The 25,887-nt window shown below is 41.9% G+C and overlaps 4 protein-coding genes across 4 annotated transcripts in view; 2 read left to right on the top strand and 2 right to left on the bottom strand. All coding sequences in view use genetic code 11, as the record gives it.

Moving 5' to 3' along the window:
- The window catches only part of EGR_06046 (hypothetical protein), a gene marked incomplete at both ends in the record, with an annotated part of 6,496 nt that extends 3,450 nt beyond the window's left edge, over positions 1-3,046 (bottom strand). Inside the window, 7 exons of the mRNA XM_024495295.1 lie at positions 98-504; positions 643-918; positions 1,892-2,022; positions 2,127-2,226; positions 2,431-2,582; positions 2,715-2,963; positions 2,998-3,046. Of these exons, the coding sequence (XP_024350250.1) occupies positions 98-504; positions 643-918; positions 1,892-2,022; positions 2,127-2,226; positions 2,431-2,582; positions 2,715-2,963; positions 2,998-3,046 (1,364 nt within the window). The remainder of the gene's footprint in view (positions 1-97; positions 505-642; positions 919-1,891; positions 2,023-2,126; positions 2,227-2,430; positions 2,583-2,714; positions 2,964-2,997) is intronic.
- Positions 3,047-3,693: 647 nt separating this feature from the next.
- On the top strand, positions 3,694-6,501 carry EGR_06045 (Mps one binder kinase activator-like 2A; the record flags this gene model as incomplete). Its single annotated transcript, XM_024495294.1, has 4 exons — positions 3,694-3,735; positions 4,129-4,279; positions 4,318-4,748; positions 6,472-6,501. 4 exons carry the CDS (start codon positions 3,694-3,696, stop codon positions 6,499-6,501), a joined length of 654 nt encoding a protein of 217 aa, XP_024350249.1.
- A 4,481-nt stretch (positions 6,502-10,982) lies between these two features.
- Positions 10,983-13,438, top strand: EGR_06044 (hypothetical protein; the record flags this gene model as incomplete). The annotated part of the gene is made up of 3 exons (XM_024495293.1): positions 10,983-11,180; positions 12,064-12,184; positions 13,320-13,438. The coding sequence occupies 3 exons, from the start codon at positions 10,983-10,985 to the stop codon at positions 13,436-13,438; spliced, it is 438 nt and encodes a 145-aa protein (XP_024350248.1).
- Positions 13,439-16,832: 3,394 nt separating this feature from the next.
- Positions 16,833-24,622, bottom strand: EGR_06043 (Neuroglian; the record flags this gene model as incomplete). Its single annotated transcript, XM_024495292.1, has 19 exons — positions 16,833-17,029; positions 17,208-17,410; positions 17,967-18,015; positions 18,136-18,348; positions 18,432-18,623; positions 18,694-18,876; positions 18,929-19,083; positions 19,156-19,586; positions 20,150-20,413; positions 20,491-20,697; positions 20,847-21,029; positions 21,108-21,316; positions 21,802-22,183; positions 23,266-23,553; positions 23,641-23,810; positions 23,883-24,027; positions 24,068-24,211; positions 24,282-24,409; positions 24,445-24,622. 19 exons carry the CDS (start codon positions 24,620-24,622, stop codon positions 16,833-16,835), a joined length of 3,921 nt encoding a protein of 1,306 aa, XP_024350247.1.
- Between the last annotated feature and the right edge of the window lie 1,265 nt (positions 24,623-25,887).

Raw genomic sequence — 25,887 nt, 5'->3', positions numbered from 1 at the left:
ATTAATCGCTGTTAGTAACTTACAGGTAGTATGCGTCTACTGATTACTCGTAGCAAAACGCTAAGTATCAGTCAAACGCCAGAGATGAAGAGCCTACCTGGTGGCATCGTCTTTGTAGTAGTTGGCAGCAAATGAACTGGCAGCAGGGGGGACCTCGACATCGGCCCTGAAGCTGCGACCCAAAGTGGCAGCCCGACGGGTGTGTTGAGTTTGAGATGGCGTTTTTCCGTCGATATTGTCGGGTACCTCAGGGATGGAAGAAGTGCGCGTGCCTGCAGTAGGTTGCACCTGGCCAACGCGGTAGAGGTGGCCAGTGCGGTACCCTGCTGCGTCCAGTCGCCGCATCATAGCCTCAAATTCTAGCTCTCCCGGACGCCAACTTCTGTCTGTGGCACCACCCATCCCCCCAGTGGTAGCGTTCAGCACCTGACTGTCCAAAGAGGGTGGGACTTCACCGCCCACGGGCATCACTAATTCATCCATCCCCACACAGGCTAATCGAAGCTAGGGGAACATGAGACCATCTTAGGAAATTGGTGGGTGGGTGAATGATAACAATATCCACGCAAGGTACGGTCAGACCACTTAAAGACCGTGAACAAGAATGGGAGGAAGGGAGGAAAAAGGAGGGGTTGGACTAACTTGGGCTTCGCAGGCCGAAACAGAAAGATAGGCCGCCATCCAGGCCTCCTCGACAGACTTGCCCATGGCAAGAATGCCGTATTTGCGAATTATGAGGATGCGAGGATCCCCACCTGCAGTGTTCTGCAAGCGTTCGCCAATGACAGCGATCTCTGCTGCGTTGCGTTCCTCACCTTGCAAATGTTGGTCAATGCTGGCGGGGTCATAACTGGCCGCAGCACCCAGCATCATTGCCTCCTGACTGATTGGCGGCAGGTCAGTGCACATGCAGGAGATCTGGGAGGGGAAAGTGAGATCAAGTAATGGTACTAGTGTTGGAAACAAGATGTACGATTTAACTGTTTAGTTCATCAAAGAAGATTGAACTTTTATGCACATCAGTGGTATGCGATGTGAGTGGGTTATGTCAACTGCATTCAACTGATAATCAAACTGACAGCCATAAGTACAAGCGCATATTGATACTGATGTTAGACACCCGGTGGAGAACAGGCCGAATAATTTGCCAATTTTTGGGTTGTGATTGGGTGTACACACATAAACACGACTATCGCCAGAGCTGCACGCTCCGTACACAAGCACACACGTGCACATATGCTAATGATCAATGCCAAAATAGCATTACCAAAGAACGGCTTCAACAAGCAGTTTAAAACCCTAAATAGAGATTTCTTCTCATATGGAAATGCAGGGAAGTCACTGCTTCAATGGTGAAAGAAGAGTTTGGAGTTTTGAATGAGTTGAAAAACCCGTAAAACTGAAATATTGAACAGCCTTGCTGACAAGAACACTTACTGAAGACTAAAAGATGGGTTTTCAATTGATGCTTCAACTAAGTCAACCACAACCTGCACATGCTTAGTGCAAAACATACGTGCCAGTATGAAAGTTTCAATTACATTAAGATTAATAAACACTGAAAAAGAGATTTATTATAAAGAAGCTTGATGTTATAACAAAAAGGTTGGAGTAGAGCTGGGTGAATCGCAAACTACCAAAAAACACTCGCCAAAACCGTAAAAGTTTGTAAAATTTGTGTCATCTAACCATAGCGTAGATGCACGAATCGGTACTAAATATATTTGACTTAATTAGTGACAATCCGATCAAGACAAAAATCGGGAAAGTTGAGTATGCCCACAGGAAACCGCATAAGTAACCTCAATTCAATTATCAAAGGGAAGGGAACATAAATGGTTAATGTGATCATCGGATTTCCGAGTAAACTTCACCTACAGAAGCTGCTTACCGCAATGGTCGCTGGTGTACTCAACTGGATGACACATCGAATAGCTGGAAGGGCTTCATGAACGGCAGCATGCAATGTCCATCCCTGCTTGTCGACACCCAAGCCGTGTGAGCCACCATCAATAATATTACCTTAAGAGATCAAAGATAAATGCATCATTTGCGGAGAAGCATACATAGTATCTAATGCAGTAAAAGAACTGACAGCAGAACAATGTGAAAAGGTCCGTAATTACCTTTCAAGTCAACCTTTAAAAGGGATGAGGCCGTAATTTCGCTAAAAAGGAGTCCTTCTGGGTTGAAGAGATAAGAATCTCCATCCTTAAACACCTTGGCCTGTAATCCAGTAGGAATTTTACGGTAAATAGCATTTACAACACAGTGACATGTGGAATTATGCCAGTGCTTTATTAATGGCCATGAGATTCAAGAACGATAAACCGACCATCTCAGGAAGTGGGTTGGGCATCAATGGCAAAAAAGCCGCACTATCAAGCAATAACTTTCTATTAAAACAGTGCAATCGAACCAAAACCTTACCGAAATATGGCCCTTAGAACTAGAAGACCAGCCAAAAATATCCACGAGACGATAAGTAGATGCAACCTTACAGCGAATGATTCGCTCCAATTTTGAGTAGGTAGTGTTTTGTGAGTGTAGATCATTTATAGGAATAACAGGCACCGTCACACCTAAATTTGAAAACATCAGGTAAGTCTTGTATACAGTAGCCTCAACGGAATAAGGTGGAGAATACGGAACCACAAAAAAACACTTAATGAACACATTATCAACTGAGCACTTCGATAACGCCCAAACCACACCTTTTGCAAACGCAGAGGACCCAAGTTTTGCGTGCGGCGTCAGTAAATCCACCAATTTTTTGAGAGCCATAACGTTGGAACTCAAAACACCATCACGCATCTGCGATGCAACTATCTTTTCTAGCTCGTTCCGAAAAGCGAGAGAATTTAGAATGAGAGAAACTCGGCGTCTTTGCACCATCAATTTCACATCTTCTTTGATGGATGCGGGACGCAGCAAATCCCGTATGTAATCGGGATCATTCACATCTAGCAAGATGTCTTAAGATAATCAAGGACGAACCCAGACCATCGAGGAAATCGACACCCTGAGGCCCCAACACGTCCGTCATCCCTGCGGCAAACTACAACGCTGCCCGGGCTTATGAAAGGCTCATCGTGATGAGCTTAAACAAGGCAGTGAAAGGCGAAGATGCCAATCTTAATGAATCGCTTTGAATATCCTAACCTCAAATAAATCACAAATTTAAAAGCATTAAAATTTTCGTTTGGTTTCTGAAAGTTGACTGGAGGATTACATTAAGATGTATTGGTCACCGGTTAAGCAGAAGGAAATAGGCAGCTATCAAAAATCACCATCAACAACCGCAGTAGAATGTATGATGGCCCTTCACTGTCTAATAAGTAGAGCATAGACAAAAACAGGTTTGACACGCCTGTTAAAGCATAATATATTGCATTTGTTAAAAGATTGATTTCAAGGTGTATAATTCCCGCAACATCATTAAACAGCTTCTAGGTAGTGCTTTCTTATTAGAATTTTGACCTGATTTAGTGCATTAAAAGAGGTTTAACATTTTACAAGCGGCCTACTTGACTTGTTTTATAATATGCTACAAATACAGCTAATGCAAATTAAGCTATATCTCGCCTGGCATCATCACCTTATTCTTTCAAGGTCAGCTGGTATTGTTTGGATGATTACTGGTTGCGGTTTTTTCGTCTTTGGGCGGCTGGTTCGCGTTTCAAGGGCTGTCAAATGTCGTTTTTGGGATTCAAAGAAATCTTTGTGAAACAGAAGGTTATTGCTGGATATTTTCCCTGTCCCATAGGATTTGCTGTCTTTTGCTTAGATCAGTTAGGTTGTGCGTGGGCTTCCGAACAGTGGACTTTTCTTAGCTTACTAATTATGCACATATTCATAAGGCTTTGCGGGTTTTTTTCTTTTTAATATTGTGAGGTTTCTAGCTGTACGTGAAAACCGTGCCTTTTGGCAACTATGGCCTTCTCTTAACGTTTGGACAGCTTATCTTACTTCCAATTTGCATTTCAGTAGGTATGTAAGTGCCGCATTAGTAATACTGTTTTAAGTTTTATTTACTAGTAGTATTGGGCATTCATTTTACCGCAGTTGTTTACGAAGTACCGAATGTCTGCTGAAATACTTTTGACACTGATATGCCATCGTTTTTAGACGTTTAGGCCGAAAAAAAAATTTCCGCCAGAAACCATACATTATCATCTTCATAAGCAAGCTGAAGCTTCCCTCAGTGCTGGTATAGATCTACGAGAGGCTGTTAAAAGGCCCCCAGATGAGGAACTCAATGACTGGATAGCTGTTCATGGTATATTTGCTTTGTCATATAAAGGTATTTCTTTCCAGTTGTCGACTTCTACAATCGGATAAATCTCATATATGGCACGATTTGTGACAGATGTACAGATAAAACCTGTCCGCGTATGACGGGAGGCAAAAAGTTTGAGTACCACTGGCGCGATGCTCATCGATATCGGAAACCCACTCCAGTGCCCGCTCCGCTCTACATCAGCCTCCTAATGGATTGGATTGAGGAGCAGATTAGTAATCCCGACATCTTCCCCACTTCTGTGGACGTACCTTTCCCCAAGAATTATTTAAGTGTCGTGAAAAAAATCATGAGCCGGCTCTACCGCGTGTTTGTCCATGTGTACATCCACCACTTCGATCGGCTGGTCGAGATAGCGGCGGAGGCACATGTGAATATTTGCTATAAGCACTTCTACTACTTTGTCACCTACTTCAATCTCATCGATCCAAAGGAACTGGCTCCTCTTGTAGGTTGCTCTGACTTTATCCATTGTTTACCTTGGATTTCTATGCATGATAGAAAACTGTTTTGCTTCGCTACCGCGCTAAATCGTTTTGGACAAATTTTGCCGCTTTGGAATTCGCAAAATGCGCCTATTCCTTATGTTTTATTTCAAAAATTATATTTGATGGACGTATACCCCGTCATTTACCACTATTCGATCTGTGACAGTAGATTACGGGGTCTTGACCAAATTTTCTGCTGACACGTCCACTAGAAAGGCTGGCCTTTTGAAATCCGCTATTTTTTCAATGAGAAAGTGGGGAGCATCAGTTATAACCTTTCAGGCATTTCATCAAAGTAGGCAGTAGGTACTGCTTTTCATGACCTGACCATCACAACGCCGTCAGCCTCGAGACCAGGTTTTCCTTTTCATCTACAAAGCAGTGATTCTCTTGCCGGGAATCTCATCTAGATTGCAAAGAGAAAGTTTAACGTATTCTAGGGCGTCGACGGTTTACCGTGCAAAATTTGATACGAGAGCTTGGGCCACCTGTCACTAGATAAACAATGGAACGCTTTCTGCACACCTGCGTTTGCACTTCTGCGTGCGCGCCCCTTTTCAGTACCAATTTTCCTTGGAAATTCGTTTATCAAGGCAGTTTTACGTCGCCCTCGATCCTAGGTAGCTAAGCATCTGCTCTTTCCGAAGTCGGATTCGAAGTTTTTGTCATCGTTGTGCCATCTTCTGATTTACGTCATTGCATACCTCATTGTGTGATGTATAATTACAACTCGTGCCTGCTTCCTATGTTTACTCGTTGGATACCTCTATACACAAACCCTAGGTAAGATGGACTTTACAGTTCTTTGGTTTGAAGAGGACGCAGACAGTATAGGTGGAGTTCTACCAGACCAAATCGTGAAATCAGATTGATAACAAGCGATTCGTTTCAACACCTTGGAGCAATCACTGTTTTCTTAATCCCCACATACGTGGTTTACTCATCCAACTTTTAAACAAAGCACCAGTTGAGTCATGTGCCGTCTTTGCTTTATGATTTCACCTCTCTTGGGTGGGTTCACAGTGCTTTTCGATTTGTCAACTTAGTTACTTAGGTCCAACCGGTAAAGTGCTGTGAATGATGGCTTACTATTACTGGGTTCCTTGTGCATAATTATGAGATTTTATCAATTAAGGTTTTCCCATTTTGTCTGTGTTGGAACTGTGCTGTAGGTGTCAAGCAATTCACCACAAAATTTCTTTAGGTAAAGGACGTGCTTCCTCCAAAACATGTCTTACTCCACCATAAACGCATGTTTTACTCGTGGTAATCGCTTACTCAGCCAGTACTGTAGTAAACTTTCATGCTGTCTTCGGAGGGGAGCTACTCATTGGAATCTGGACTATAAATTCATTATTTGTAGATATGGTCGTAGAGGGAAAAATTTGCATTTCTTAATCCACCTGCTCAAGTTTGGTCGTGTATACTCACTTGAATACCTTTTTGGCCATCCACTGCCTGGAACACTACTACGAATGAGACATATTAGTGCCCCACGCCTATTGGGTCACAGCTTGCTGCTAAATTGTACTTGTCTATAAAATTGGTGGATTTCAGCGCGGATTCTGTGCTGTTTAGAGCGAAAATTTGGGGCTTTATCTATCGTCTTCGCCACAAGATCCTTGTTTTGAATCCAGTTGCTGACCATATCACATATCACTGATCTTTCGTTTCCAATTTTAGCGTGAATTGACGGAGAGAATATGTAATTGAAAAAACGTTTTGACCAACAATCTTGCTCTTACCCGCATTCCAATGCTGACCTCTTCCGCTAATCTCGATAGTTGCAAAAAAGCAAGGGTAGAAACTATTTTAATCGTGTCCTTCTTGGGATTTATTTTTATATCACTTCCTTGCACGGGTCCCATTCCCTTTGCATGCTCTTTAGCTTTTTGTACCTCCGTAGTACAAGATGTTTTCTCAGCTGCAATTTTCTCCTTTCCCTACGTGATTTATGCAATGGCGGGGCTATTTGTCACTCATATATGAAGGAAGTGCATTCGGTCTCGCTCAAAAAGGATTTAGTGGATTGCATGAAAAAAAAAACAGCTTGACGAGATGGCCTGGAGGCTTGATATCTATTAAGGGAAGTCATCCCATTTCCGTTTAGTTCTACTGGATTAATTTTGCACCGTCTCCATTGTAAATGAAGCGAAGCGCCTAACTTGAGGGGAGACGAGGTTTAATTACTGAACCGGCAGGATTGCTAGTGGCTAAGTCCAATGAACTCGAGTGGTATTACCTAGGTTAAACAGGGCAAAGGGATTCGAACCGCTTGATGAGTGAGTTGTGCTGGCATTCAGATCAAAAGGCGTGAATAGCAGGTCAGTGATGTCACACGAGGGAGGAGTAAAAGCTCTCCTCGTGCTAAATGCATGGATTCTTCACGGGCCCTAGCCCATCCAGTTTGTACAGCTTTGGGGTTGTCAGTCGTTACCCGCTGTAGTGTTGCTACATGAAAAGCGTTAATAAAGGGGGTAAAGCGCCAAGACTGTCTGCCAGAATGCCTTGGTGTTACAGAAAATTGAGTCAGCCTGGTGTTACGTGGTTTTAATATAATGAGGTGATGCCTATACTAATTTAGATTGCGGTTCCGATTGTGTCTGCACGGGAGTGATGCCTGTTCTAAAAAGCAGAAACAAATTAGAAATACCATAATGAGTTATGCCCCCAGTAGACGATTCGACTGAGCTGTGAATGCATGTCGACTGGCGTTTGTTTACGGCAGTCACCAGTGATTTGGATATACTGAAGGCTGCTACAATCTCGAAATGTGGTATAGCACTTAGACTGCCTTGAGAAAGATAAGTGGCATACTACCAACGTCTTGTTAATCTCAGCAACAAAGCGCGTTTATAAAAAAATAAACTCCTAACCTATAAAGTCAATGACTAAAAATAAATAGAGTACGATGCAGCCTACCTAGGGTCAAGGTATCATGACGACCGCAGAATTTATTGTAAAGTTTTGGTCTCAAGGCTACGGCCCTAACATTAGTGGAAGTCGCATTTAAAAGTTGCTTTCTTTCATTTATTAATGTTGGTAAGATGACGAAGGCACAGCGGTGGAAAAAGAATGAGTAGACGCGAATTAGGCGGCCCGCTAGAGTGAATAAACCGATAAAAAACACTCAGTGCTGAATTAGGTAGTCACAAAAATGCGTTGGCGATTTGCATAAATCAGTCAGAGGCACAGCGACGCCATTTAGCTGACTGCGTCTCAGTTGGTGAGAGTTAATTAGGCTAAGACTTGAAAAAATCGCAAAAATTTCCTAAGAAGGAAACTAGACACTGTGCCGTAGACTGGTGAAGTTGATCGCGCCTTTGTGGAAATCACCCAGAACGGGTTAAACCAACTGTTCCACAGAAAATATGTTCGTGTTTAGCCATTGAATTATTGTTTTGGTACCATCAAACCAGAAAGGCAAAAAATAATTAGGAATTCATTAATGAACCTAACGGATTGAGATCACAGCACAATCCTAACTTTAGCAAGCGTTTGGAATGCATTTGTTGTAAAATACTCCAGAAAACTTATCAAATAACAATTAGTTTAAGCGAATGGCCCTTGAGATTAATCATATTTACTGCGACAGAAATTTCGAATGAATGAGTTACCAATTTTAATTCTAGAACTTGGCCGTTAAACAGTGGGAAATACAAGCAGTGCGGAACCTAACTTTGGGAGGATCTGAGTGAAACGTCCTTTTCACGTTCGCCAAGTCTGCCATGGACCAATGGCGACAGAGGCCAACTAGCACTTCTCCGGCGTTCAAGTGATTGCACGTTGCAAGTATGCAAATGGGAAGCCTTTCGAAAAGATTAAATACCTCCACGAGGGGCAAAGTTCACACTTAAAAGAGAAAAAAAGAAAGAAATGTCCTTTTGGTATTAACATACATGCTAGCAATGGGAGGTGGTTTGCACGCGTTTGTGTGCATAACCGAAGAAACCAGGCTTTGCTGGGGGGAAAATTGGTAGCCTCAAGGTGTACAGACACCATGAAATCCCATCACGGCGGCTCCGTCACTCCAGATTTCGTCAAACCACTGGAGAAAAGGGGCATAAAATCCAGGATGGTTGGAAGCGTGAGCTTAAGCAACTTGATATCATACATCGGGATCGCTTTTTACGTTAATCTCGAGAAGTTGTTTATCATAAAAACCAAAATCACTGCTATTCCTAAATGAAAAAAAATGAATTTGCCGGTACAATGTGTTAGCGAGGTTCACAAGGTGTCCTGAATCTGTCCATATTTTTCGTCGGATATTACATATGCTCCACCAGATCTATTTTAATCATTAACAATTTCGAATTATCGTTACCCCATTCAAAAATGAGCAACTCCTTGAACGTGTTGCAGGGCAAAACTTAACAAGCGTGAACACTTCGATTTTAACTTATCGATAAAATTATATGGAAGCCTCAGTAATGTGGATCGTATTTCCTCAGAAACATTTTTATATGTGGATGCCTTAATAGAAGGAATCGCCTTGAGGCAGATATGATGGCCTTCTAGAAAGGTCTAGAAATATGTATTGACCACTTAAGAGGAGGCAAATTTCGAAATTACAAAAGCTCAAAGTTCTTACCTACAATACCATGGACACCGTTGTTCGAACAATCCTCCACTTCAAATAGCATTTAAGGTCACACCGAGAACTTACTACCTCTAAAATATGTAACTATCTGTCAAAAGTGGGTGAGAATGGTACATCTAGTCCAATGAAGGTTTTGGCTGTTTTCCAATTATGATCTGAAAGAATCACATCCGACTGCAGCTGGACGTCTGCTTCGTACGCTAGGAGTTTGTCTTCCTAATACTGTCAAAAACGTGGTCGGTTAATTGGTGCAAACGCAGCATCTCGGAGTATTCTTGAACGGGGTAGCATGTAGGCGCTGTGACACAACAGTTGAAGTAAACTTCTCTGCAGATCGTCAAAGAGTTACACAAGCGGTAGAGTAAGGTATGAGTTAAATTAGGTAGCTATTGACACAGATAAATTTTACTAAAGGGGATTGGTCTTAATAGGTTGAAAGTGGATATGAAAAGGCTTCAAGACTGATGGTTTGTTTTACAAGCCTAAGCATGTTCAAAATTGATCCCCGAGAGAGAGACTGTCAACTGTGCAAACTGCATTTGTAAGTCTTATAACTAACATAGATTATGCAATCAAACAACTTGTGACTAAAATTTTATTCGCCTTGGATCCCCTTTTCATGATTTTATATTCATTTGCTTACTGGTCCACTCGCAAGAAAGATCGGCCAATCATTTGGTCATAATTGACTACTTTGGCCACCTGGCCAACAAATATCAATGGCGATACTAACCATAACTACCATTGACAGTTTATGGGAAATTCAAATCCACTCCCTTATTGTAATGTACTGATTTTTTAATAAAAGAATGTCCAACAAATTACCATGCCTTACTCTCACAATCATTTTTGTGATCAAATGGGCCTAATTGACGGCGCACTTGGCATCCAGGTATGAAATTATTGACTTTCCTTGAATCAGTGAAGGATATGTGCTGAGAAGACAGATAAGTTAATTCCAACTTCCAGTAACCGTATCCATAGCTTGGGGGGGGGGGTTAGGCAAACTTGGTTACTGCGTCCTGCAACGTCTACTTTAGTTTTATAAGTAAAATTTGTCTTTAACATAAATTTGTAGCAGCCATTTGTGTTAAAATATTAGTTTGTCTAAATCTTTTTGTGTTTGACCAATTTTTTAATCCTATGTGCTGTTGTCTTTCGACAAAATAAAGTATTTTCACCTTATTTTCCTAGTGCCGGTTCCTCCAAACATCGGGGTAAAATTTGTCGGAAATTGGAATTCAAGTAAATTTCCGTTGTAATGCTAAAATTTTTCAATAATCGTAAGTTGAATTAGAGGGGGTGTAGTTTTATCAAGTAAGAACTTCTAAAAATGGAAATAGTAATCGTGCTATGTTGAACTCTGCAACTAAGAGTGACTTTCCTTACGTTTGTTGAGAATTCGCTCGTAGGCCCCCTTTGCTTTGGTTAGCTGCTCAATTTCGTGTCTCATTAGATAGTTCATTTTGACTAGACTTTGAAGGCAGCTGTCATCCCTGTCATTACTAAAAGGTGATAAATGTAAAAGTATAGGTTTTAAAAATAATACATTAATCAATCGCAGAGATCCACCACCAAGGATAAAAACTGCGAAATGGCGCTTCCTCACCAAAACAGACTACTTTTCGGTATCAAGCGGATTTTGAATGGGGCTGAAAGTAGTCAAAAAATAGACTCGTTTTACTCCGGATGGATATTTTCAAACGGATTTCGGGCAGTGCTTCTTGGCAATATAAAAACAGACGCAAAAATTTCTGCATTTTTAATTAACACGTCTTATGTAAGAGGAAAAGTTACTTAGAAAGCTGATAATCGCCCTGAAGGAGGGAATTCCCACCGAGTTGTTCATCAACTCCTCTTACTGGGGCAACTGCGGTGCACATGGCGAATTTCTCATGACCAAGAGAATGATATTAACATCTTAGCCACACGGAGAGTAACGAGTGCTGCTGTGGGCAGGTATGAGGTGTGAGTTCACAATCAACACCAAAAACGAATGAGGACGGGTGTCTTGGGGATGTAGGGAAGAGGAAGGGTTCTCAACCCAGTTATGATACGCGTATGTATTGCGTAGTAACATTGCAATGGCACAGATGAGCAGAAAAAGTGTCGTGGCCACTATCGATAAGAATATTACGACATTTACAATGGGTCTCCGTTTTCTGAGTTTTAATAGGGGCTCAATTTAGATGAGAGGAAGTCGCAAAAATATAAGTATTTTAAATTAAAAGGTGCGATGAAAAATTAACTATATTAGTAGGTTATTCTGTTAGCAGTACATTATTTATTTAGGAACGTTCACCACAAAGTACTAAATCCCTCAATGCTATTTTCAAACCCAGATTGGAGTAACGGAAATACCATTAATGTAACCATCTTTAACAATTTGCAAATCCACATGAATCCACCAAGTTTTACTTGGCTCCTTTGCTATCTGCTTACTTAGCTCTATCAGCGTGAATACCGAATGTCTGCTAGAGTATGATGACATGCTTAGTGTTTCTCCTATTGACAGTGCGGAACTAACCAAACCTAATTAGGGACAAAGAAAGGTTTGGCCTCTGGTCCACGTTGCATCTGTTCACAGCAGTACCCTAGACAAAGTCAAATTACCTAATGAGTCGTTATCCTTTTCTTCAATAAAATTTTAAAATTCTCTTTTTTCTAGATTTTAGCATCTAGGTCAGTGTTTTAGTAACTTCAAGTTCCTACGAAATCTCGAATTAAAAATTGCTAATATGTCAACAGTCCTTGGACGTGTCATGCCACTAAATGCGTTTAATTTACAGCCTACCAGTGATGGAATAGCAGCTTTTTCTCATTAAGGCAATCGGCCAAGGCAAATTCGAATAATATTTGGGAGTTATATGGGTTATTCAAATTATACATTTAGTGGAATCACTTGTATTTTATCCATTTGGCTTGAAATGCTGAGTCGTAGCGCACCTCGCATTGAAGTCGAGTAAATGGGACTGAAGTGCATTAATAAAAAGGGGGAATGAGAAAGCTGAAACTCCTCAGCATTCAGAAGGGTATCTTACTCAGATGAAAGCGCAACGGTGGTCACTTTTGCTAATGGCCATTTCAGTCCAAAGCCACACAAAAAGGCGCCACCGAAAAGATCTTTTATTACTCTCGAGTGCTTAGCAAATGGTCAATGATGTGATCCTCAAAGTTGGTTTGAGTGAAGAACTTTTCAGCACAAAGAAAGCAGGCAAACAGGTCTTGGGATTGGTGTTTGTTTTTGCCCGAATAGAGGATGCTATCGATGCTGAACGACGGGGCTCTACTTGTATCGGCTGAAGTGGTATGGCAGACCTGGTAGGGTGCAGTGATGGTATCGATATTGGTGGTGGGCTGATATTGGAAGGTGCCTTTGGTCTTCTCGCTTCTCTCGCCGGTGTGAGCTAAGGAATTTAGCTTGCCGGGTAGGCCGAACTGTCTGTGGGGGTGTAGGGTATGCTGAATCCGCCTGGTCACACCAGATCTCGGCCTGTGCCATCGTTGATGACTTGCCAAGTTAGCTGAACAGCTGAATGCCTGAGGTTTCAATACATCAACAGATCACTGGCTCTTTGAGCGCAAATTTTGGTGCTCCTTGCAAAGAGCAAAGGCTAATTGGGTACTTTGTTGGTAAAATACCAACTGACAGTTATGTTTAATGAAAAGCACTTCGGGATCGTGGGAATCTCCCTGTCATTGTAGTGAAATATGATTGAGAACTGAAGGTTGTGGCTCACGGTGCTGCTGGTCGGGACCAGAGTAACACTCATCTACGGAAGTAGGAACTATATTTCTGATTCTTTAGTTCTGAAGGAAATGAATGCTTGCTAAATGTCGCAGTTAATAGAAAAACGTATCTACCCATAGTACGCTCACAGCATATTTGCTTCAAAAAGAAAGTTAATGCTAATATAACTCATTTTCTTAGGAAACAACTTAGAAAGAGCATCCAAGAATCAGCGTTGTAATTACACTGGTTTTCATCCACAAACTGCTGAAATTAATCACACTTATTTGCAGAATATTTCGCATCCATTCACCCTCTGACAGACAGCCTTAAGTATTTGGAGAATTGCCCGCAAAGAATTAGCCCTGACAAGTTAATTTTTCTTGATCTGACGCGGTGGCTTACTGGGTCGAAACATAAAGGCGACTTGTTTGTTTGACCGGAACACTGCAACATTTTAAAGAAATAAACTTGGGTGTAGTTAACGCGTCTGTAAACAAATCACTGTGAGAGTAATAGTAATTTTGAGGTCAAACAGTTGGTAGAGTTCCTACAGCAGAGTAAAACCCATATTATGTTTCTGTCACATTTGCTTAATTACTGCTTGCATACCGTATTAAGTATTTTAAAAGAAGCTGAAGAAATCTATAATTACTAGGCATGAGGAAGTTAAGTATATTAAAACTTTTGCATATTACACCCCACAGCGCTAGTTTTTCTCAATTCTCTTAATCTGATTTTGCTGTTAAAATGTACAAAATAGTCTTGACATAGTTGAGTGGGCGTTTTGATTAGTGTGCTCAAAAATTATGGCAGTCGGATAGGCATGAAACGGAAGTTGTCTCACTTTGTGGCAGTCCCGGCATTGGAAGGCCGTTCGGGTCATTTGAGGGCAGCTGTGCTGAGCCAAGTGGACAGGTGTCGGATAGACGGCCCCACACAGGCAACATTTAAATGCCCTCTTCCTAAGCCCTTCCGGAGTCGCCTTTGGGGGGAAACTGAGTTCATTTGGGGTGAGAGAAGGTGCATGGGGGTTGTGAAGGGGAAGACCAATAAAAGACTCTAAAAAATTGTAGAATTGTGCCATGTAGGCCTGCTGAGTGTTATGGGAATCCGATGTGGAGATGGTTTGGGAGAAGGACATATTACCTAAGCTATTTGCTATACTTGCTTGCCTAATTGGGGAATTCCTGCCTCGGCGCTCTCGGTTGCCTAGCCAATTGGAAAGCGGTGGTGGCGAGGTGTGCTATCTTTCTGATTGGTTTTGTTTAGGATGTGGACACGTGGAGCCACATGCCGATTGGTTGTTCGTCATCCAAACTACGGGGAGAACATTAGCCACTGTTAACCGAAACTTGTTGATGATGCAGCTCCTCATTTTTTCGAATACTTGTATTACAGTTAAAGAGTAATTTATCTAATCTGTTTTACAAAAAACCCTGCAATTTTTAATTGACATACGATAGGCCGACGAATTTAAGAAACCTGGAAATAGAAAGCAAAGAATTACTCACTTGGTAAGATTTAAGCGTACATATGAGACGCCAAAACATTATGAATTAATGAAATAACTGGGTGATACTGAGAAATTGCACTTTATATGCACTGGGTTATCATCAAAAACACTAGTGTTTTGAATGCCCTGGGAATTCGTTAGTGCTTTGAAAAGCTTTCAGAATTTTAACCTCAGATGTGTTGCTGACTTGATGTGCCACTCATTCCTACGAGACGAATGTCTCTGAATCTCACTTGGGCAACAACCGTAAAAGTATCAGCTTGTTCGAGGTAAGTGTTCAGTTGATCTTACTTGTTATTTAATAAATTTCGTGCAAGAAGCACATTACTCTGAAGCAATGGTATCATCACATAGGGTGAAAAGACCCAGAATGTCGTTTTGGTCATACTGCTGCAAGGTAGTGTGACCCGCCATAGTATAGACGTTTGCATGAAACTAAACTTATTAACAATATCATAAACCTCGCGGCTTGATTCGACAGAAAATTTGCATAAACGTAGGTTTCATCCTCGTTGGATTTTGTAGGTGAAGAACTGTTACGGGGCAATTTTTTAAGCACGTGTACTACTTCACAGATTTGTGTAATTTGTAGAACTTGGTTTTCTACAGAAGCGAATGTTGTAACACTCGGTCGTTGTTTATCACCGAAAAGTACACGAATGAACCAAGGTCCACAGTGAAGTACGCAATTATTCCAGCTTCAATTAATGCCTCGGACAGCATACGCTCACCTACCTGGCCATAAACTTAAGCATCCACATACCAGGTTGTGGTGTTAATTAACAGCTCACCATCAGTCGGGTTGAGGGAATTTCCCACGCTGCATGGCTCACCTTCCCATGGGTGTCATTCCGCTCAAGATGAAGACGACGGTAGTGGCGACTTTCAGGCGTGATTGTCAATATTCAAAACCACTTCCTTCTACTAGTAAATGCGTAGAATCGTTGTGTTTGCTCAAATTAAATTTTATGGTTGCAACGAGATATACTGAATTTATTCATTTTCATCACAGAGTGGGAATATTTATTCATTGAATGCCATGACGGACTTGAAAATGGCGCACTAACTGATCAAACATGCCTCTAGAAAAGGGGTGGAGGGAGGGGCGATACGTGGACCTCCGATTGCAATATTTGTCTACACGAAAAACAAATCGGATAAACTGAATGGGAAAAATAATTAATCTGTAAGAAATAGACAGGAAGAGAGGGAGAGTAGCACTTGGAATGGCTTTTGTTTTTCCTGACAGACGAATTCAACTAGCTAGACGGAAGTATGAATGAATAGTTTGATTCTCGCCTAATTGACGAGTTCAACTTCTTTCACTCGTAATTTATCAATGCTGATTAAGAGGAAAATATGAGAAAATGCCTATTTAAAATTTGAGAAAGGCCATTTTAGGAGAGACTTAAGCATAATTTCACTTCCTGATGTATTTCTTCAAAGGAAATGACTGTTTTTTGGTTGCAGTGGCTGTTTGAGCTAAATTTTCCCCTAGTCATCGCAGTATTTCAAGCCAATAAGTCAACTATTTATTGCTGCTATATTAACCATCACCAAAGGAGTCCAAGAAACAAAGATTGAATCTCGTTTATTAAGGAAAAGGAAAGTACGTCCCAGAGACTCTTAAGGTAATTTTCTGAGTAACAATTGAAACTGGCACTCCTTGAATTATGAATAGCCAACTTTGAGGCAAGCTTGAAGAGCGCCAGTTTCTTCACCTTCAAATACACAGTTAATTGAGATGCCAATGGGTATTTTGTCATAAACTAGACATACGGCTCCAAGTTTTTCAACTAGGTAATTTCTGCTTCTACATCAGCCCGATAAAGCGTTTATATTACTATTCTCATTTATTGAAAGCAAAAAAAATTAAATAGACCTAAAGCGTTTTCAGCGTTACTACCTCGATTTACGGGAGCAGGCATCACAATTATAGGCTCATTGACATTTCGACAATGTTGGTCGGGTCTAAAAGCTAATTGAAGAAAGTCAAAAGAAGTCCAATTATTAATTGATGAGAAGGTTGCACAATTTTAGCATCAGGAAGTTGCCTTAACCATCAGTTTAGATCATAGGACTACCACTCCGTTCGCAGTCAGGAAGAAGAAAGAAGTGGTATCACGAATGGGTGAGAATTTCTGGATAAGGAGAAAGTAACAATGCAAAATGGTGGTGCATTTGTGTTTGTTTGGCGTTCAAATTATGGTGGGTCGATTTTCCACACTGCGCCCTTGGCCCGGACGACTACTACGACGTCTTCGCTGGCCCTCGTCGGCACCACTACCGCTATTAGCACTGGCACTACCGATGCTCCGGGGAGCGTAGTGGCCCACTCTGCCGACGGGGGAGGTCGTGGAGAAGTCTGAGAGCTCGATCACCTCCGCTGCTCGATCTGTACAACACGTAACAAGCAGTTCCACATCACACCGCTTTTCGGAATGCTCCTAAATGATCTAGGCTTCCCTTCACAGAAGGTTACTTCGATATGTATAGTAGCTACTTGGAGAACTATGCTAAAGTAAGCACAGAGTACTCTGAATTGCACCAATCACGAGTTAGGAAATGCGGACCTTCATTTGGACTCCAGCTCATCTCGCTGTCGCTGATTGGTTGATTTGGATAGTAGGGCCTCTCGAAGTGGTCCTGGTGACTGCCCTCAGAGCGTGGAGGAGCGAATTCACCTAGTGGTTGGGGCAGTCCCATCGATCCATAGGGTATTGTGGGGTTCAAAGGCTCCTGCTCTACGCTCAGCAGAGATTGGGGCTCTGGGAACCTTGAAAGTGAAGAGGTTGAAGTGACTGAGCAGTGTAGCACAGTGATGTTGGCCACGACTCATGATTATACAGGGTTCTTGGATTGAGAGTTGGCCGAAAGCTTTCGTGGTCAATGTGTGGGGAGGTTAGATAAAATATTTACTTTATAGCATCGGTTGTTCGAACATAATTCTGCATTTTAGTAACGCGAGTTTCATGAAATAGGCAAATTCTTCAGCCTCAATGGTAAGCAGTCACCGCAATTTCTACCTACTTTAGCAAGTATCTGCGTTTTAAAGTTCAGATTTTTGATTTCACACATTCAACTCTTATTTATATGAAATTCGGTAAACATCTTTACTACTTTTGACCCTGCAGTTCAACTGAATACTCCAAAGAGTGCGAAGTTACCTGCCTCTCAAGCTTATTCAGATCATCTTCAGAGTTTTAGACATCCAGTTGACTTTTTATAAAAACTAATCAAATTTACCCACAAATTTGTAAATAGATAATTTACAAGAGTTTAAGGAGACTAAGCGCGCAGTTTATGAGCAAAAAAAAACAGCAAAAACTTACATTGTTGGAGGTTCGAACAAGGGTTCTGTTGGCGCTGCCTTCTCTTGAACTGAAATGGAAGGAGACGCATTAAGTACTGGTAGTCTAGGCAGAAAAATGTAGAAATTCATTCGCAAGTTGTGAGAAGTTTCAATATCATAATCAGCAGCACACCGATCTATTTCATTACCTTCCTTGAAGCGCTGCACTCGTATGCAAATGAGAAGGACAAAGACGAAAATGATGATAATGAGGAGGATGATAACGATGGCAAACCAGGTGGCGCTGGCCCCCTCTAAACCCCCTGGTGGTGCGGGACCCGAGGTCGTAATGATCTTGGGAGGCGACGGGGTAGAAATAAAGGCTCCATTAGTAGCCACCATTCTCACCTCGTACGTTGTCGCTGAGACCCACAAATAAGTGGAACTTTATTACTATTTATTTAACAAAAGTAGCAAAAAACAATATACTTATCGAAATCCTCACATGGCAGCAAACCAGCGACGTGGATAGTACGTGAAAGGAACACTCGGAGCGATTCCTGCCATAAAATGATGCCAGGTATTCGGTACTGGGCAAAGAATACCGACCCCGGTTCTCCCCTGTGACTAGGCTCGTAGGTTATGTTAAAGCTCGTCTCAGTGATATCAGCAATGAAAAATGTTGGAGCTGTAGGTGCTAAAGCCAAGAAATAAAGGATTGATAAAATTGAACACGCTTTCGCAGAAATTGGAGGAGATTCGCTTACTGGAAGTTACATCTAGGGTCGTAATGTCAATAAACGAGTCAATTCCCAGTCCGGCCGATGTTCGTGGCAGTACAACTAACCGATAAGAAGTGTTCGCCCGTAGTGCTGTCATTTCGTAACCGGTCAGAGAACCATCATGTACAGTGGGATATCGCGAGGACAAAGCAATATCCAGACCCTTAACTGGTAGAGAAATGAGTGATTAGAAAAGTGCTTATAATGAACAACTACGTACTTTCATGAGCCTCGAAATCGTAGCCTGTAATCACACCATTGGGCTCCGTAGGTGGATTCCACGAAATGTTAACTCGGTTTATCCCAACTACCACAGCTCGCAGCTCTGAAACCGGACCAGGTGTACCCTCCAGAGTCTTTAGTTTTACAGTGGGACTGAAATGGGAACACCGAGCTTTGGTACTTCCCAGCCGCCAGCGAGGTTACGAGGGGAAGAAGACAACTCACCCCATGGGGCTGGCGTGAAGACTGTTGAGTATTCGCAGCCACACTTTGATCTCCGTTGCGCCTGGCACACCAGTCAGCGTGTGGTTAATGGTTTCACCCCAGGAAAAGTTCCGTAAACTAATGGATCCGGGCGCGTCTGCTACCGTTGACAGAGTGATGAGTTGACGTTTGGAGCGCGAGAGTACGTGTTGGAAGGCCTCGCCTAGACACGAGGGCGACTGGTAGGCGCGAAAGCGGCAAAAGCTCTCGTCGACGTCAGAGAGACGTTCGGTGATCGAAAGCGTTGGACTCAACTCGGATGGAGGGGAGTAGAAGAAATGTACAAGACTTGAAATCTCACTTTCCTCCTGCCCTTCTTCGTGGTTCTCACTCACTGAGCGAGGTCGCCGCATATAGGAGGTCGGAGTAAGCAGACGTTGGAACAGGACGTCCTATTGAACAAAGTCAAAAATAACTATTACCGAATGATATAGGTCGCAGATGTGCCTTTGTACTGCAGCTTTATTTTACTTTCAATAATAATTTGATCTCCAAAAACTAGAATCTCTCTAGTGCGTATTCACACCAACTATTTTATTCTAATCGGGCTTTCGACGGTCTAAGTGTTGACTTCATCCACATGATCACAATAAAGACATTATTATGTCCTCGCATCATACGTCTTAAGAAACAACACTAGGGATATTTAAAATTCAATCAGCACGGTTTCTCAAAATTTCAAAATAGAGAATAGACGACTCTCTCACAAAGGAGATTATTAACATCATCAGACTTTTATAATTAGTGATATTCATGCACTTTATTAATAAAGAATTAGCCAGAGTTGATCTCCGTCAGTATATACTTACTTTTAACTTTAGCTAAATGGGAATTTTTATGCAATCGTCGATAAAATTTCGTGTGTTGGCCACAGACGGCTTAGGGATAAATAGTGTCACAAAATCTATTGGTCAGCCCAGATTTATTCAAGTATAAGTGAAGAGCAATAGTCTACCTGGAATCTCTTCTGTCTTTCGCACTCAACCTGATTAAGAGTAGCATTGCACCACTCGATTCGATATCCACGGAAGAATCCATTGACTAGAGGTTCCTGGTTTTGGAAAATGATAGTCCACTGCAGAACGGCTCCGTCTGAGGTGGGCTGAACCACGGTTAACGCAGAGGCCGCAATGCTGGGCATGTTCTCGCCCGAGTAGCCCCTAGCAACAGTTGGCGCCTTCGTACTCGTGCCTTTGTCGTTTCGACTCTGTATTGTCACCTGCAGGGAAGCAGATACGAGCCACCTGAGACACAACTAAAGCAATACACGAAACTAATAAAACACTCGTGGTCTACCTCGAACAGCTTATAGGATTCGATGGGCTGCATGATCCTACTGGATGGGTCTCCGCTCTGGAACATGGTGTACGTGATTCGATCTGTCCTCCAGTCACTAATTATCGTCGTGTTGATATCTCCTGGTCGTATATTGTTACAGTTGAGGCAGCGGACGGTGAGCAGATAGACGAGGTTGTTTGCATAGTGTTCAATGTATGGCATAGTCTAGTCAGTATAAAATCATAACAAACTTTATTTTATTCCCGTAAATACAAAGCATTTTTTTAACAAAACGATTCTATCTCCACGCTGGAAGAGGATCTAAAATAGCTATTTCAACCGTTAGATCACTGCACATCAATAGGTCGACTCACAGACCACTGAATAACTAGGTTATTCGATGCGGTTCCGTAGACATAAAGCTCCTTTGGATTGCTGTCAGGTGCTGTAGCTGCAATCGAGCAGGTTCCCGTGGTGGCGACACTGGGTTCAGAGAGCCCTACTCGATTTCGGGTGCGAACACGAAACTGATAGTCAATATTTGGACGAAGAACAATCTAAGAGAAGAAAAAAGGGATAAGAAATAATGGATCCCTAAATTACCTAGTAATTATGAAGCGAACTGCACGGCAGACCTTAGCGTCAGTAGCCTGTAATAGGCCAGTCAGGTTGTAAATCTCGGCTCGATACCAAGTCTTGCGTTCGAATTGCGTGGAGAACTCAACGATGTACTCAATGATTGGGGCGTAGTTATCGGAGCCGGGCGCCCATTTCAACATAGCTCGGCGAGACGGGGCAAAAGTGATGCAGTCCTCCACCAGATTGCGCGGCTGATTCGGTCTGCCTAGAACGGGAACAAGAAGAGTTTACCATTTCATGAACGCACACACTGATTAATTGACTCAAGATTATTGCATAGCTCCTTGTAAAGCTACTAATCTTATCCAAAACAGGGTACGAGATTAAAGAATGAAGCATAAATATTTTAAATACAAAGGGATTAAATTTCATGGTAATTATTCATTACGGTCTAATGGACTCTTTCGTCAGTGAACTTGTGCAAGAAAGGGATTTATATTAGTAAATTTTGAGTTCAAACTTGAATCTTTATCTAAGAATACTACCCGTATCAATACTTTTGCTTAAAAATTACAGCCATATCAAGTCCCAATACTTTAAAATGGGTTAGTCTACATAAAGGCTGACAAAAAAGCGATCAGAATGAGAAATCAGAAAATAGTTCACCAAGCAATTTTCAGAATTTATTTATGACTCTTGCTACTAGGTTAATGTAAACATGCTTCGCAAGATAAAAGAGGTGGTAAATACCTTGAACAAGAAGAGAAGCGGTGGCGGTGGCAAAGTCGAGTCCATTGGAGGCGTTGCAGCGGTACTGTCCTGTGTCAAGGGTCTGCGCACCACCAATGACGAGGGAATAGTCGAAGCCAATCTGTTCTATTCTCGGCGTGAGCCTGGGATCAATGACATTGTTGTCTTTATACCATGTTACCCCCATGTTTGCCACCTCCTCCGGGTCGGTATCCGCGGTGCAGACGAACTTCACCAATTGGCCCTCGTACACCCACGTCTCGATGGGCGCCAGAGTGACGCGTGTACGCCGACGCACTGCTAGTGAGCCCGCAGCCTTGGTCACACCGAATGGGTTCGTCGCTGTACACTCATACATCCCCGTGTCTGTCACCGCACCTGACTGCAAGGCAGACAACAATTTTTCACCTTAGTTCACAAAAAGTTTGCTGATAATATTCGCTGATCCCACACAGGCGCTTTTAAGATCAGCTTATTTTATTCCTTTGGCATGAACTTTTACTGTCACAAGAAATCGTGCTTGAATGCGCGGTCTGAATTGAAATTCTTCCTTCTAATGAAGTCAGTTACTGTTATTAAAAGTTCAATAGCATTTATCGAAACCGAAGCTAAGTTCTTTTTTACCATCAATTGACATTTTCAGAAGTCGGCGGTCCATCATTCTCTATACATAACGGAAATCCGCGTTCCCGATGATTGTATGACTAAATTAGAGGATGTGCCGAGTGCAATACGGAATTTATGCAGACATTTCTGTTGATAAATCGGTTAAAATGACTTAGATCATGGACGGTTTCGTTTTGCGTCTGCAGGCTTAACTTTCCTGCCTTTTTCTTCAATACAGTTTGTAAATATTGTCGAAATTCCGCATAAAAATGGGGTAGAGGTCATTTACTAAAGATATTTCTGCCTAAAATTACTTCTAAAAGGGTGATAAAAGAGGTATTGTCTAAATGAGCCATAGAACCGACAACTGTTGCTCTCAGCGTCATGTATTCGCAGCGTACAGTAACTTTGCCGTTCCAAAAACTTAGACGCTTGACATTAACAGTCAAAGTTAAACACTAAGTCGATCCCTTTTTTCGGATCCATGAATATTACTGCAAAGTAGGATAACAGTCGCTAAGGCGAGAACCGATTTCCTATTAATATTTTCAACATTAAACATCTATTGCTTCGAATTTGTGCCATTATAACCTGTGAATCTGTTGTGGCCATATTTATACCAGAGCACTTGTAGATGCGTTCTTGATAATAAAGCAAGAAAATATCCCGATATCCTTATCCTAATGCAACCCGCAAACTTCACTGAAAATCTTGCATAAATATGAATACTTGAAACAAGTTACACAGATCAATGTGACGCTAGCTAGAGTCCTTTCCAGATTAGTGCAAAAAGCTCTTGTGAAATGGTAATGTGCTATCTAGAATAGAACCCCTTCGACAGGTGGTGGATGGGCTTACCTCGATGATGAGATCACCATTCTCCATCACCTGATAACGACCACCATTGATAGGACGACCATCCTTGCGCCAGGCCACGAGGGCCCTCGGCGCAGAGTAGGAGCGGCAGGGCAGCAGGACCATTGCACCCTCCGTCTGTCGAAGGTTTTTTGGCGGTGCCTTATATATGTACGGCGGCTCGCGAAGCACATTAATGAAAGCGTTGACGAAATCATAGCCGAAGGAGTTGGACGCGTTGCATTGGATCACTGCGTTGTCGTCAACCGTCAAGTTGTTAAGAATCATTGTCTAAGACAGATGGACTAGGCATTTATTTTCCGATTCTATTATAACATTTGTGAGTGGATTGTCTTTAAAAAGCAAAATTAAACTTACATTTCCACTAATAAGCTTCCTTACTCCATCAAGGTAAAATGAGGGATCAAGTCCGTTGACAGTCCACCGAACCTTTGGTCTGGGATCTGCCTCGGCCTCACAAGTGAACACCACGCTTCCATTCTCAGGTACCATCGTATCAACGGGAAAAATAGTAAATTTAGGAGCAGCTACAAATGTGAAAGATATGGCCAGTAGTTTACAACTCAAAATGAAAATGCATAATGTGTTTCAAAACATACACTTCACTCTCACTTCGTACTCATAGTTCATTGAAGTCATAGTTGCTTCATTAACTCCCTGGCATCGGTACTGCCCTGCAGTGGCGTTCGTCACAGGATTTATCTCCAAAGTTGTCCCCATGTTGACTATATTTGTGTTGGGGGACTGGAAAGAAGTATATGGTTCGTAAGGACTAAAAATCTACCAGGGTCGCATCTTTGCCATCCTTATACCAACGATAACTGGGCAGAGGATAACCACCCAAAATACACTGTAGACGGAGAGTTTCATTAACAACGGCGAGAGACGTATAAGGCGTTTGGTACAAAAATGTGATTGGCTGATTTATCTACAATGGAAAACACAAAGGATAGATGTCAATGCATTTTATAAAGTTATGTCCTGAATATCATATGTACCTCTGGATATCTTGCCGTAATCTTGTATCCTGGACCAGTTGTTTGTTCACGAATTATCTCATTATTTGCGACACATTGGAAAGTGACTCCGTCGTCTGTGGAGAGAATCGCTGCGATATGAAGAGTGCCTAAAGTGGGCGAATAACACATCAAAAACACTTACCATCTACATCGATTGCTAGTCGACTAGTTTCTTTAATATAGTCCAGCTGAGCATCCTTCGATGTTTGCCAAGTAACAACTGGAGGTGGATAACCTAGAGGCACCTGACATGGCAGAGATACGGATTCCCCTATTCTCTTTTGAATAGTTGTGATTTTCGGACTAACAAATTGTCCCATCTCTATATAATATTGGCCTGTTTTTATCAATTACCTGCTCTTTTCACATTAATCACATTCGATACAGCGACACCATACTTATTTTCAGCAAAGCATTGGTACAATCCATCATCATCAGTTCCTGGTTTGGCTAGAACAATGGTGCCTTCTCCTGGATATTTCGTATATCGACCAATATTGCCGGCCCAATTAAAGTCCTGACCATTTTTTGTCCAATAATACCTATAAAGTAGCAACCCAGCATGAGCCCTTACCTTGGAGTTGGCCAGGCATTAACTTTGCAAGGCAATACTATAGCTTCTCCAGGTATGAAAACGGCCTGCTTATTAGGCATCTTCGTAAATGAAGGTGGTAGAGACACTAAACAATATATGACAGTAAGAATCCCTACATGCGCCAACATGCAGTGTACAAATACAAAACAGGACTATAATGCACAAAGTTAGGCCCATTTAACCCATTAATACTAGGTAATTTGTCAAATAACTCAGATAACCCAGCCTCAACACAGCGGTATTTACTCCCCTAAGGCCGTTTGGTCAATTAAAACAACCTCCTACGGAAACTCATATACTTTTAAGACGCAAACTACACAGTGAAATGAAGTTTTTGCTTGTACAACAGTAGCTTTTGAAGCCGGATCACTAGCATTTAATAATTTTACTTGGTTTGTGTAATGTTCCAACACCTGAAGTGCAATAGAAGTTTGGTATTTTGTCCCCTAATTTTTCATTAAAAACAGCTTCAAATAATAACGCCTTGTGACATCAATTACAGTTGGTGCAGTACACCGAAAATGCATTTAAACTAGTCAACTGTCTGCATCGCCTCATTTCCGCATGGTCTAATATGATGAATCTGGAAGGAAAAAGTTTCGGTGACTTCATCCTCTGTTTGACTGTTCATTGTAATGCAATGGTCGTAATTTTACTCACTGACATGGCCCTTCCAACAATACCGCTGTGGTGGTCTATTAACAAATGTGGCATAAACGGGACACCGCAGCACTAAGATGGCGAACGAAATAGTGGAAGTTAATGATTGCTACAAGAATCTTAGTTGAAATCCTCATTTGACCCAACAAGTGAATGGAATAAGCACTATATTAAGTCTGAATTTGATCGGAATAAAAAAGGAACATTTTTTCAGTAGGACATTACCCTGCTTTGCTTATGCTACTGCTCTTCTGGAAAACCTTAGCTGTTGCCGTCAAGTTAACTTATCACCCTGACTTGAACTTGCAGAGCCCCTCACAAACTTGTCAA

This window comes from Echinococcus granulosus, assembly GCF_000524195.1.
Source record: "Echinococcus granulosus chromosome Unknown EG_S00050, whole genome shotgun sequence".
Lineage (NCBI taxonomy): Eukaryota > Metazoa > Platyhelminthes > Cestoda > Cyclophyllidea > Taeniidae > Echinococcus > Echinococcus granulosus.
This window is presented reverse-complemented; position numbering and strand designations above follow the sequence as displayed.